Consider the following 15,159-nt stretch of genomic DNA (forward strand, 5'->3'; position numbering starts at 1 on the left):
ATTCCTTTATTTATTTTTATTTTTTTTATTTAATTTTATTTTTCAGGACTCTCCACTTATAAGGATTAAATAAAGTTATTCATAGTAGAAAAACTTTTTGAACCGTGGTGCTACCTTTATTCCAAAGTGTATCCTTTATATCCATTTATAAATTCGGGGGGGGGGGGGGGGGGGGGGGTGGAGATTCCTTCCATGCCTCTTGGGGCTGATGAATAACTTTGAAGCATGGGCTGATGAAGTTTGGCGAGCATATGTGTGCTTATCACACCACTTGCCAAAAACCAGTAGTGTGACTTGCACATCTTATCTGCATTCATTCTCCCTAGACTTTTGCTTTTGTCAAGCCCATCTTAATAGCATGGCTAGATTTTGTTTTTTTCCAAACCACAAAGTCAAAGTTTTCTCCAGAGGGATCATGTTGTCCAGATAAATTACACTGGTGAAACACAAAGGTAAACATGTTTCATACGTCAATTACTATGGGACAAATGCTCATTTCATGACATGCTGGTACTGTCAAATGACCTAAAATTTTCATCCATGCTCATTTTTGTTGATTCTTTTAAGTACCTTAATACTTCCACCTTTGCGACTTTGCGAAAGAGAGCCTTTCACTTAGATTTATGCACCTTTTTAATTTGCTTTCAGAGATAAAACTTCACTGGTTGAGTTGACCAATTTCAGGCCTTCATAAAAAGTATAATTTTATTAGTCTATGCAGAATAATGTTCTTAGAATAGGCTTGAATAAAGACCTTGTAAACATAAAAAAATATTGAAGAGCTACGATAAAATTTTGTTCTTGTTAAATGAGTCTCACATGTTTTGACAGCATTGCTCACCATGCTGTAGCTAACTATTTAAAGATATTGTTAAAGAAGGACACTGTATACAAACTACATTTCATGACATTTCTGAAAATTAAACTGCCTTTTGCTTTTTAGCTGGTTTTAAAAGCGTTTCTTTTCTGTTCTCGATCATGTCACTGTGAAAGTTTCAATCATGTTAACAGTCACACCTGTTTCCTGGATCTGACATGTTCTCATCACAATACCGCTAAAATACTGCCGACGTGGCAGTATTCAATGCACTTAGAGCCCCCTCACACATACATCTACCAGCTAACTGCCTCTTAAACAGCTACTTGTAACTAACGTGACCTAAGTTTACAAGCTTTCGCAGCAATTCCCCACATTCCGCCGTTGTCCTCACCAATGCAGGCATTTCCGAGCTGACAGATTAGTTTAAGATTCATGTGGACAGGCAGATTTTTTTTTCATTTACGTATCATACTCAGGATATGTTCCCTTTAATACAGGACACGGCTGCTGCCAGGAATTCCTTGGTTAAACACAGCAGGAGGAAAACCATCACACTTTTATTTACTTCATACCCAAGACTACTTCACTTGTACAATGGCAGTCAGCATTATGGTGAGAGGAAACTGGCCAGAGCCCAGGGGAAACCCCCGACCACCTGCAGGTTGCTGCCAGACCTTTACATATACACCTACACTCAAATTCAGTGTATGACACCGAACATTACCAGGATTCCTTCTAATTCATGTGATAAAGTTAAAAATTCTAAAAATTCCAAAATATAACATGCTGTTTTTAATGGCCAAAAAAAAAATAATAAAATAAAATGAAAACAGAAAACACTACTCTGAAAAACATTATCAACATCTATGACAAAGGAATAAAAACTTTTTTTCTGAGACAAAAGAGTAACACAAATAAACAACAATAAAGTTATTTCAGAAAATACTTTTGTTGGTTAGCGTATCAGGAGGCAAAATTACATTGGTTGGATTGTCCAGTTTCAGGGCTTCACAAAACGTATAATTTTTTAAGTGAACACAGAATAATGCCTTTAGTATATGCTTAAATAAACACTTTGCAAACATGCGAAAAGTTTGAAGAATTACAGGAGGTGTTAGGGTTGTGTACTTGTGTATGGCATGTACATATATATATATATATATATATATATATATATATATATTTCACATCCATGCACAATGTACATGTACCTTTCACCATCAATAATGACCACAAGTATAGGCGTCTTGAGATGGATTATGCATCATCCAAAGGCCAAGAAGTACATTCCGTTCACGACAAAAGACACCTTGTTATAAGTTTAAGGCATAAAAGGTACATAAGACACAAATCTACTACAGCAACAAATCTGTCAATAGGTTATCAGGTAAAGGGAAATAATTCTGTCTAGCCTATCTCATCATGGTTCCTCAAAAGATTATGGACTACCTTCTTGAAAGTGGATTAAAGGATAAGCCAAATCCAAATCCAAATCTAAATCCTAAGACTAGCCTCAGTCTAATTCAGCCACATAGACTAGCCTATCTTATCACGGTTCCTAAAGAGATTATGGACTAGCTGCTTGATAGTGGATTAAAGGATAAGCCAAATCCAAATCTTAATCCTGAGACTAGCCTCAGTCTAATTCAGCCACATGGACTACAACGGCCACCATAGCTTGTGACATATTGCTGGCGATCTATGTTTCACAGAACTCTCTTAGTGCTGTATGTGGTACGTGGGAAGGTCTGTCAGCAGCCTGCGGAAGGACGTGGGTTTCCTCCGGGCTGTGTCCGGTTTCCTACCACCATAAAGCTGGCTGCCATCGTATAAGTGAAATATTCTAGAGTACAGCGTAAAAACACCAATCAAATAAATAACTAATAAATAAATAGAGCAGTATATGAGACAAACTATTCTTAACATCAACATACTTTAACCCCAAAAAGTAACAACATACAGCACTGTAGCAAGTATATACTGACGCAGAACTGCGCCATCATATTCCTTAAATTAGAAAGCGAAGGCCTTTAAAATAAAACCAAAAAATACTACGCAATGTATGAAATACCCGAACCCAAATACAAGAAATAGTCCTTACAGGCTAATGGAGGAACAACCTTTCAAAACAGGGTGAAGGTCAAATGAGAAAACAATGAGGTTCTTCTACACGACTAGGTGCACATGTGGTACAAGGTTGATCAAAACTGCTGGAATAATTCAAGTGATATCATTTTGACTTTGATAATGTCACGAGATATCATTTTGACTCGGTAGCGTCAAGAGATATCATATTGACTGATAATGTCAAGTGATTTTGACTTTGACAATGTCAAGAGATATCATTTTGACTTGGTAATGTCAAGAGATATCATTTTGACCTGATAATGTCAAGTGATATTTTGAATTTGATAATGTCAAGTGATATCATTTTGACTTTGATAATGTCAAGTGATATCACTTTGACTTTGATAATGTCAGGAGATACCATTTTAGCCAATCATGAGGACACTACCCCCAGAGCAAATTTTGGCCAGAGGGATAATAATCCGAGGGCGTTTTCCCACATTATGTTTAATAACAATCAAACAAACAATTCCACCTGCAAACAGAGAAGTATTTAGACAAGCCTTGTAGTACTCACCAGGTAGCTCTCATTGTAGGCAGGTAACTCGTAGATAGGATCAGGTCCGTTAGTGCCACAAGTACGATCGTCCAGGTAAGTCATTTTAGGAGCAGCAGTTGGAGCGCCAAAATCTTTGGAGGTTGGGCGTGACAAAAATCCCCCGTCACTGAAACAACCAATGCACCACATATATGCCTGAGGTTTTACATCGTGCTTAACAATTTTTCAGTCATATGACAAAGAGGAGTCAGTTATAGATTGTGTCTTCTTGTGGCAGGGCGAGTTCATGCCACCGAAGTGCTGCCGTCACTGAAGTATCATGCCAAAGACACCAGACAGGACACCTCATCCGGTCACAATATCCTGACACCAGGCCAACCAATCCAGTTTCCCTACTTTAACCTCTTAGTGCTGAGTGCCAAACGAGGCAGCAACAAGAGCCAATTTTAAAGTCTTTGGTATGACCTGCCCCGGGTTTGAACCCAGGTCTCCTGACTTCAAGGGGGGACAATCTATAGTAATTCCTATATTATGCAATGATTTCCCCAAAAAAAAAAAAAAAAAAAAAAAAAAAACACACACAGACAGATGGAGGATACATGTGCCGTTAATTATAATCTACTAATAATACACTACTTCTTGCATAAAAAAAAATAACAGTTTCATTAAAAGTATAATTTTGTTAATCTTGGTACCGCCAACCTGTATCTACACGGCCAAATGGGAAATTGGGGTACGAACACATTCATGTAGAATTCTATCGATCAAGACTGATGTAATTCTGATTTAATGGTAATTTACTGAAACTTCATAAAACCCTAGATCCCTTTTGGCCAAAGGTTACAAAAATGAGTTGCAATTATAATAAAAACAGAATTCAGCATTTTGGTGCTTCAAAACACTTCAAAGAATGGTCAGTGCTCACTAAAATGCCTGCTGATAAAAGAATGTCTACAGACAAATGGGCAAGCCTTGGTTATTTCAGGAAGCTGTCCAAAGGTCAGTGATAAGCAGTCAATGGATGGCCGGAGGGGATGAAGCAAGACAGAGCCCTGGACACAGAAGATCAATGTCAAGGGAGGGAAGAACCAGAATTGACAGACGGACACACAGGAGTGAAGAGAAAAGCTTTCCAGACCCCAACGGTCAGTTGATTATAAAATCCCTAATGGAAAACATGAGAATAAAAGATTAAAACGAAGACTGGGATCATCTGGGGTTGCAAGAGGATCAAAGCCGCAGGACATCGGTCAAGCAGTCAGCCTTTGCAGCCAGCAGTAATTGATTGATTGGACATTGGGCGCGTTGCTTTCAGCAATCCTTGACCATGGATATCAAGGCAACTTGAAAACCAGGGAGACAGCAAATGCTGAAAATGTTCCCGCAAAGCAGCGAGTCAGTTCCTATGTTATCTTCTGTCATCAGTTTCACAAAGCTGTCGTGCGATATTTTGCATATCACTATTACTGTACTATTTTCCCATGTGTGCGATTATCGTACATGTACGACATCTTTGTGAAACTGGGCCTAGATTCTTGTATTAAAATACAACTTACACGAAGATCATGATAAAAATTCTGCTTTTTCACACACAGAGGATGAAACTTGTAACATTACACTTAAAACAAAATATACTCTCTCAAAAATCAACAAAGTTCCCTGCTGAACATACTTGTGATTTTATTTGAAATATCCTGCATTTTTCAATTCAATACATTTTTTTATGTAGGCTATTGATTTAGCAAGGCAACAAGTATAGTGCCACCCTTTAGTTTTATTTTTAAAAGACAACTCTATGCTAAATGTCCAGTGAATGTTGACAAAGAAGCACACCGGCATGTAAATCATTATAAAACTGCACAATTATCTTTGGGGGAATTTATATCATCTGATTTCATGATTTTGGTGGAAAAAACACACAAAACAAGAGCTGCACTATTTTGTCTATTAAAAGCACATAGATCATGGTCCTTCAAGTTTATAGTAACTTTTTCTTTTTTTGGCTACAGTCCTATGACAACTGTCCACTAATTATTTCACTTACATGTTTATCAAATAAAGTACCAGATACAGGTGTATTTTTACTCTCATGGGTGTCTACCCAAAAACCATCATTCTCATCACCTTCAGAAAAATTTACAAAATCACCCTCCATATTACGTACTGGAAACCAACGGAGCTGTATTAACTTTCCTCAACACATAGTGGATTATTGGGTTTTCATTTCCATGTGAGAAGAAAAAACGGAGCACCCATGTCGGATGTAAGAAATATGTGAGATACAACCATGAGGCTAATATATCTGTGACAGTTCTGTCAATGTCTGGTTCATTAGGTCATCTTTATTGACCTACAGGTCTGAACGTGTCCACAAGTTGATGCGTTTAAAAATGCAAGCAAGACCCATCAAGTCCACTCTAAAATATTCTAAATTGTTATAATTTTAGTATGATGTATTACACACACACACAAAAAAAAATTGGTGCAATTTTATTTGATGAATTATGTTTGGACTTGGATGATTGAGGCTTTATACATATTTAAAAAAAATTTACACTTAACAGAATTATAAAAATAGCTTGATAAAATAATTTTCTCTGAATACATCAAATCTGAGTAAAGAGCAGAAACCTCTTTGAAAGGGTCGAGGAATAGAGGTGATAAATAGTGTGTAATATTCCAGGAACTCTGCGCCCACGAGGCTAGCTGCTACTCCTCCTCCCCCACAGTAAATAAACCGCCCCCTCCCTCCTATCCACCCACACACATTCGCCCTCTTTAAAACCCTCCCACCATAAATCCACTTGTTATATCCAGGCTCCCCTGAGAACAGATTGAAGCATTAGGCTGGATAATTACAGTGATTGTCCAAGACCTGGGGGAAACCATGGGCTGTTCAAATAAAGAAAAAAAAAAACCCCAAAAAAACACTGTCTAGCCAATACACTACCAATTTGTGTCTACCCCCATATTCATAGTAATAAATGTTTGACACAAGCTCACCAAGCACTCACGTATTTCTTGAAAGTCATAAATTTCCAGCTTAACCACAGCGGGGGAGTAAAATAAGGAATTTTCCCCTTTGGAAACATTTATCCTGAATATCAAATCTTTATCGGGCTTCCACAAAATCACTTTTCTTCTTTCATGACATGTTCAGGTCTTAGACGAAGTAAATTTGTACAAAACCTTACTTCCTCAAATATGAATTTTTATATATAGAATATTTAAAATAAAGAAGTCACAATTCTGTGACTCGCATATCCAATCATCATCAAAGATACAGTATGCTTTACCATGTATAACATGTTATCTGATTTGTGGTTATAGACCACTGTTAAACAGGACACACTTTGCCTTGCTCATGTAGTACATTCATATTAAGCAAGCCAACAAAGTAATGAAAAAAAAAAACAACAAAGACTTATCAAAAGCTATCAATGTAAGCAGCCGGACATAGATTTTTTTTTTAGGTACCGTCAATTAAACAGACTTCAAATGACAAGAAATGTCCACACCCCACCCAACCACATTATACTGACAAGGAGCTGGCCAGTACTTCATTTCAAGGTCAATGAAAACCACAGATTTTCTCCTAGATGACTGCAGGGCCTCCGTGGCTCAGTTGGTTAGCGCGCTAGCAAAGCGTAATGACCCAGGAGTCTCTCACCAATGCGGTCGCTGTGAGTTCGGGCAACTCATGCTGGCTTCCTCTCCGGCTGTACGTGGGAAAGTCTGCAGCAACCTGCGGATGGTTGTGGGTTTCCCCCGGGCTCTGCTCGGTTTCCACTCACCAAAATGCTGGCCGCCGTCGTATAAGTGAAATATTCTTGAGTACAGTGTAAAACACCAATCAAATAAATAAATAAATCCTAATTGACAAAACTGATGAAAAGTGCGCATTTCAAATAGATATTATCCAGTTTGTAAGCCTGTCACCTTATAAATCTTTAATGACCCCAATGACCTTGAAAAGATTGACACTCAGATCACATAAAGGTATAAGGTCTCTTCCAAATTCTAAAGTACACAATTTACACGTTGTATACATTTGGTAAAACTGGTTACAAGCTTTAAAGAGACATTGGGTGTTTGTAAGGCAATGGACAATTTCACAGCTGCGAAAATAATACAGGTGGCCAATTTTGGTTGAGGCAGAAAAAAGAAAAGACTGAGCAACATACTCATCTGACTTGTCGTTCTTGTTGGATCCAGCTGACCAGTGCTCAGATTGGGCTTTGTAGTCCGTGGGCAAGGTGGATCGGATGTGACTGTTGATATTGTTGTCGTAACGATTCAGGCTGTTCACTGCCAGGATCGTGTTCTGGCTCTGCGATTTCGGGATGTAATTGTTAGCCGAGGGAACGTTTCGGTAGCCATCGATGATATTCTTCTCTTCCATGATGACCTCGCGGGTGATGCCGCCCACTGTCCGCCGTGCATACCTTTTACTGGGTGACCTGTAGAGAAACAAATAACATAACAGTGGTATTTATTTACTTCACTGTTGTTTAAAACCATACGTTATTTATTTGATAGGTGTTCTACGCCATACTCGAATATTTCACTTACAAGATGGTGGCCAGCATTTTAGTGGGAGGAAACCGGGCAGATTGGTGTGAGAACTTCCAATGCAAGACCGGAGAGGAAGACATCATAAGCTGGTCTTAAACTCAGATCAACTGCGTTGGTGTGAGGCTCCTGGGTTATTGCGCCACGCTGGTGTGCTACCCCCTGCGCCACAGGGTCCCTGGCTTCTTCCAAGGAATTTTCACATCTCAGAAGGGTGGCAGATAAAACAAGTTTTAATTCATGAGAATTTCACCAATTAGAATTGTCAGAATATTACAGCCTCATGATTAATACAATACTGGTTGTCTGATGAGCCAGTTTGGAACTGCTGAACAAAACCATGTAACCCAGCCCTCAACATACGCCTTTGACATTAATCGCATCAAAATATCTGTATATTGCACAACCAAATCCCGGCTTAAAGTGTAAAGAAAGTCAAAAATAATTTGTGTCTCGAATGGGGTAACAGAAATACTCAACCTTATTTATTTTACATTTTTCTTTACCAAGAAACTCTACAAAAAAGAATCAGGTGATCTGTCAGGTGATTTTCCAAAGGCTTTTCACATTGTTTTGAGTGCCTGAGAATCCATAAAAACTTAATACACTGATTTTACTAAAACATACCTCATTGGAGATGATTTTAAAGAAAATAACTTTTCAAAATGTTCTGTAGGCAAATAACAGAAATTCTTACGAAGAATTCAAAGTGAGGTGACGTCACATCATCTCGCTGCGGTCTGAGAAGGCCATCATATTTTAACCTACTTAAAATACTTTTTATGGCGCATTAAAAATTCGAAGTAATAAAGGAAAATAATTTTGGTTACAGCTTTCTAAGTAAAAAAAAAATTACATTTACACTTATGAACACATTTAATCAGATACACCAGTGTTTCCATAACCTTTCACTTTCGTTTTCACTGTGCATATGTGACAAATAAACATTGCACAGAATATATCTGAATGTATGTTAAGACACGGCTTCCATGCTTCAATAACTGATTGTCATCAGAATACAATCACTTTAAGAAAAGAGTCCTTATTGAACAATTTCCAGTAGGCACTGTATGCTCCCATCTAACTCAAATCTAGACAGTAAAATCAAACTGCCAGTCAATAGTTTCTCACTACATTAAAACAACAGAGACCACGTCCTGAAAGAAAGCTATGGATACTGTAAATCTTCTCAACCTCTCAAGCACATTTTTCAGTGGAATTTATACATACAATTGTGACGAAAATGATTTTTTTGTGTGTCATTAAAGACACAAGCTTAATAAAACTGCACAAATTATTTCCCTTCACACCATGGTTCTCTCAGAACGTTTCAAAATATTGGTTCCAGTAGCGTCTGAAGAGGTTGAAGAAATTGGATAGGTGTTCTGCACGTATACAGGTGTAAATATATAAATACTGTACGTAAAATAATGTACTTTTTGAAGTCTATCAAAAGCAACACATTCAAAGTGTAAATCAAACAGATGAAACTTAACTATTCAAAGCTAAGATTTTTTACCTCAAATATTCCAACAAATCCCCAACAGTCTTCACACATACCTATTACCCTCAACAAAAAAGTACCATCTGTCACATGTTCAGTACGCTACTTTGAATGCTGATAAATAAAGCCTTCAAATTTTTACACGGTATCTTCCAGCAAAGACATTTCACAGTATATCACAGATGTTCATCACTTTCATTGTTCATCTATAAAATCTTCGGTATTTGAAGATAATTTTCACCAGTGACATTGAACAGTACTTGTATATACATCTTATAATACACAGGTGAAGGCAGAATAACACCAAGAGTTTTCACATACAGGTATACATACCCTAAACAATATCAATTACCATCTGAGGATAGACACACCGTAATCCCAGAACAGTGGACTACAGGAAATCTGTGCCTGATAACCTGTCAAAGATATCCATGTTGGCACTAGCAACCAAATCCCAACCATCCTTCAGCCAAAGCCTGCTGAACACGTATTACCCCTAGCCAGCCAGCTACTCAGCCTTAGGCAGTCGCAGTTCCATCAACGACCTTGAGGAAACAGCGTGGGAGTTGACAGATTCAATGCGAAGCAGGGGGATGACACAGTGAGTCTGAGAGCTCTTACAAAGCCCACTGCTGTAGCTTCTGAACTGAACAAGAAGGTAGAAGTGCAGTCGCTACTGTGTCAGGTGTTATCTGTTGAAGTAAAAGGGGCTCCCCACCCACCCATAGTCAGACTGACCTCAGGACGAGACTCAGGGCATTTATCTACATGAACTTATCCCCTGTCCACGCGTATTTACCGATACTGCAGCCTAAAACCACCCTTAGGAGATGCCACTGCCAAATCCCTGAAAGTCTTCAATCCTTTCACCTAGATATCATTATCCTCCTTTATCTCTACCAATGAAATTTTTCAAACACTGAAACTCTTCAGCCCTTCTGCCTTGATAATAATATCTCTTTTTAGTACCACTGAAACCCTTCTGTCTTGATAAAATACCTCTTTTTTCTGTACTGGTGAAATTCTTCAGAACTTTTTGCCTTGATACCAATACCTCTTTTTCTGTACCACTGAAATTCTTCAACCCTTCTGCCTTGACACCAATACCTCTTTTTCCAGTACCACTGAAATTCTTCAACCCTTCTGCCTTGATACCAATACCACTTTTTCCAGTACCACTGAAATTCTTCAACCCTTCTGCCTTGATACCAATACCTCTTTTTTCAGTACCAGTGAAATTCTTCAACCCTTCTGCCTTGATACCAATACCTCTTTTTCCAGTACCACTGAAATTCTTCAACCCTTCTGCCTTGATACCAATACCTCTTTTTCCAGTACCACTGAAATTCTTCAACCCTTCTGCCTTGACACCAATACCTCTTTTTTTCAGTACCACTGAAATTCTTCAACCCTTCTGCCTTGATACCAATACCTCTTTTTTCTGTACCACTGAAATTCTTCAGCCCTTCTGTCTTGATAAAATACCTCTTTTTTCTGTACCAGTGAAATTCTTCAGCCCTTCTGTCTTGATAAAATACCTCTTTTTTCTGTACCACTGAAATTCTTCAACCCTTCTGCCTTGACACCAATACCTCTTTTTTCTGTACCAGTGAAATTCTTGAGTCCTTATGCCTTGATAAAACACCTGTTTTTTCAGTACCGGTGAAATTCTTGAAACCATACACTTAAATCTCAATACTTCCTTCACCCAATACCATCTGTCTCAACTCAATAGTAAGGATGTAATCTATTCAGGGCAATACTCTTCTGTCGTTTGCCGATTTATAAACCTGTTCTCCTTTTGTAACAAACACCTTCTCGTTTCTCTGGCTGTTTTTCAATTATGTATTTTCTATGTGTTTTTTGAGTATATATTTCAGGAAGTTACAATAACACTGATCAATAATACTATAAGGTGCATCTGTGTTTTCTATATTCCAAATTCCTTAGACCATGAACAGGAAGGAAACTGATAAAGGTTTTTAGTCCAGGCCACCTCTTTACACTTCCGTAATTCAGGCTGCATAAGGAAGATAAAAATATAATAAAAAAACATTAAAAATAAATTATTCCAGCCAACTAAAGAGCTTGCCTGTAGGTGACACATGACTGCATGTTGAAAATTTGCCGAAAATTTCCAGCAATTAATAAATTTCCAGCAATTAATATAAACATTCCCTCCTCTTGTCATTGGGCTTTATATCTCTGTGATATATGTACATTAGCTCAAAACATGTAGTACTTTTTCAGACAACACCGTAAAATTTACCTTAAAGGATTAAGTGTCCAGATTTATTATTTATTCATGATGAGTTACCCCTCTATATACTGCTAAACTGAGTGTTACCGAATACTGAAAAAGAGTACATTAATTAATCACATTCTGAGTACTATGGCACTTAAAATCACTGGATAATGAGGCAGATTGTATGCATTTTTTTCGCCAACACTTGCCAGTCTCCACTACATTAAGTCCTACAAGTCCAATGCTTACGAGCTGTCAAGAGCTTTGCCATTTAGTTCAGTGTAAAAAAAAGCTACATGAATTAGAGCATATTTAATTTCTCCACGAAATGATTTGCAATTCTGCATAAGGTTGTAAAAACATGTCGTTGAAGAGCCATGGAGTTACTTTTTATAAGTTTCCACACCTTTTTGGCCCTCTGGAAGGCGTGGATTTACAGCAAAAGACAGAAAGATTTTGTACCCGCCAAAAACTGCCATGTTCGCATATAATCTGGTCAGTTTGCAGCTGAAAGCTACGAGAGGAATACAAGTGAATTTCCACGAAAAAACCTGCACACAGTGGCTATAAAATACTGTTAACTGAAATGAAAAGTGATAGATATATAATAAATCTCTGGACACTAATGCCGAGGTGCACGTCCTACGTGTGTTCATATTGTGCACAACTATAGGTCCCTATAGGCATGGGCTATTCAGAATGCTGACAATAACACGTACCTGTAGTTGTCATGGCATATAGTAAGAATTTAGAATCCCTTGGGGAATAAAATGATAGTTACTGTGAAGCGGACAGACGGAAAGAATAGTAAATAAACATGGCGGTATATTTGCTTCTGTGTAACTAGAAGCCATCTCGAAAATGACATCGTTTTGAAATGAATTCCCGGGTTACTTACGCCAGCTAGACTTGAATTGACCATCTACGACGTTACCCACTCAGCCATACCGAGTGGCGGACTAGAGATCAAATGGGTCAGTAAATCTACTGTTTTATATGGATTTAAAGTCATTACCACATTTCTCAGACACCCTAACGGTTAGCCGGTTATAACCTTTATAATTAGGACCAGTAGACAATCTGGACAATAATCCTTTAACACTGATTATAATACACAGTACACTAATTTGCAAAAATTTTATAATGTATGATAATTAATATGCACAGTGCACATCAACGATGATCCCCCAAGTGTTACTCTGCTTTACACGCAGGTAAAATCTCACCTCAACACATTTTTTAAGAACTACCCTATCATTTACTTTAACATCCCTTTACTTTGTACAGTTGAGATAAAAATTCCTCGTTGAACAGATTAACAATGCTGTGGTACACTCACCTATTCGGTATACAGAAGTATAGAAAAATTATACCATAACCATAAAAAATGACAAAAAAACCCCCCAAAAAACAAAACTAACTGCCATGCTGAACAGGGACTATCTCTCTATCACTTCCAGCTTCTCATTCCATGGCTGCACTTATTATCTGAATAAGACAAAATGTTCCAATGTTTTTCCATACAGACGGCCATATTTACATGATTATCACACTACAGTACATCCCAGTATGCCAATCTTCAGTACTTTCAATGTTTATCCACACAGTTTTCAGTATTTGTATGATAATCTCCACTCAGGGCATTTCACAGTACATCCCAGTATGCCAATCTTCAGTACTTTCAATGTTTATCCATACAATTTTCAGTACTTGTATGATAATCTCCACTCAGGGCATTTCACAGTACATCCCAGTACGCCAATCTTCAGTACTTTCAATGTTTGTCCATACAGTTTTCAGTATTTGTATGATAATATCCACTCAGGGCATTTCACAGTATATCCCAGTATGCCAATCTTCAGTACTTTCAATGTTTATCCACACAGTTTTCAGTATTTGTATGATAATCTCCACTCAGGGCATTTCACAGTACATCCCAGTATGCCAATCTTCAGTACTTTCAATGTTTATCCATACAGTTTTCAGTACTTGTATGATAATCTCCACTCAGGGCATTTCACAGTACATCCCAGTATGCCCAATCTTCAGTACTTTCAATGTTTGTCCATACAGTTTTCAGTACTTGTATGATAATCTCCACTCAGGGCATTTCACAGTACATCCCAGTACGCCAATCTTCAGTACTTTCAATGTTTGTCCATACAGTTTTCAGTATTTGTATGATACTCTCCACTCAGGGCATTTCACAGTATATCCCAGTATGCCAATCTTCAGTACTTTCAATGTTTGTCCATACAGTTTTCAGTATTTGTATGATACTCTCCACTCAGGGCATTTCACAGTACATCCCAGTATGCCAATCTTCAGTACTTTCAATGTTTATCCATACAGTTTTCAGTACTTGTATGATAATCTCCACTCAGGGCATTTCACAGTACATCCCAGTATGCCAATCTTCAGTACTTTCAATGTTTATCCATACAGTTTTCAGTATTTGTATGATAATATCCACTCAGGGCATTTCACAGTACATCCCAGTATGCCAATCTTCAGTACTTTCAATGTTTATCCATACAGTTTTCAGTAATACAGTTTTCAGTACTTGTATGATAATCTCCACTCAGGGCATTTCACAGTACATACCAGTATGCCAATTTTCAGTACTTTCAATGTTTATCCATACAGTTTTCAGTATTTGTATGATAATCTCCACTCAGGGCACTTCACAGTACATCCCAGTATGCCAATCTTCAGTACTTTCAATGTTTATCCATACAGTTTTCAGTACTTGTATGATAATATCCACTCAGGGCATTTCACAGTACATCCCAGTATGCCAATCTTCAGTACTTTCAATGTTTATCCATACAGTTTTCAGTACTTGTATGATAATATCCACTCAGGGCATTTCACAGTACATCCCAGTATGCCAATCTTCAGTACTTTCAATGTTTATCCATATAGTTTTCAGTACTTATATGATAATCTCCACTCAGGGCATTTCACAGTACATCCAGTATGCCAATTTTCAGTACTTTCAATGTTTATCCACACAGTTTTCAGTACTTGTATGATACTCTCCACTCAGGGCATTTCACAGTACATCCCAGTATGCCAATCTTCAGTACTTTCAATGTTTATCCATACAGTTTTCAGTACTTGTATGATAATATCCACTCAGGGCATTTCACAGTACATCCCAGTATGCCAATCTTCAGTACTTTCAATGTCTGTCCATACAGTTTCAGTATTTGTATGATAATCTCCACTCAGGGCCATTTCATAGTACACCCCAGTATGCCAATTTTCAGTACTTTCAATGTTTGTCCATCAGTTTTCAGTACTTGTATGATAATATCCACTCAGGGCATTTCACAGTACATCCCAGTATGCCAATCTTCAGTACTTTCAATGTTTGTCCATACAGTTTT

At 37.8% G+C, this 15,159-nt stretch overlaps 1 protein-coding gene across 1 annotated transcript in view; it reads right to left on the reverse strand.

The window, feature by feature from the left end:
• The window catches only part of LOC135477863 (tyrosine-protein phosphatase non-receptor type 4-like), a 101,021-nt gene that overhangs the window by 39,871 nt on the left and 45,991 nt on the right, over nt 1-15,159 (reverse strand). The window contains exons 13-14 of the mRNA XM_064758069.1: nt 7,631-7,906; nt 3,465-3,612 (exon numbers count right to left, since the gene is read on the reverse strand). Of these exons, the coding sequence (XP_064614139.1) occupies nt 3,465-3,612; nt 7,631-7,906 (424 nt within the window). The remainder of the gene's footprint in view (nt 1-3,464; nt 3,613-7,630; nt 7,907-15,159) is intronic.

This window comes from Liolophura sinensis, chromosome 11 (genome assembly GCF_032854445.1).
Source record: "Liolophura sinensis isolate JHLJ2023 chromosome 11, CUHK_Ljap_v2, whole genome shotgun sequence".
Classification (NCBI taxonomy): Eukaryota; Metazoa; Mollusca; class Polyplacophora; order Chitonida; family Chitonidae; genus Liolophura; species Liolophura sinensis.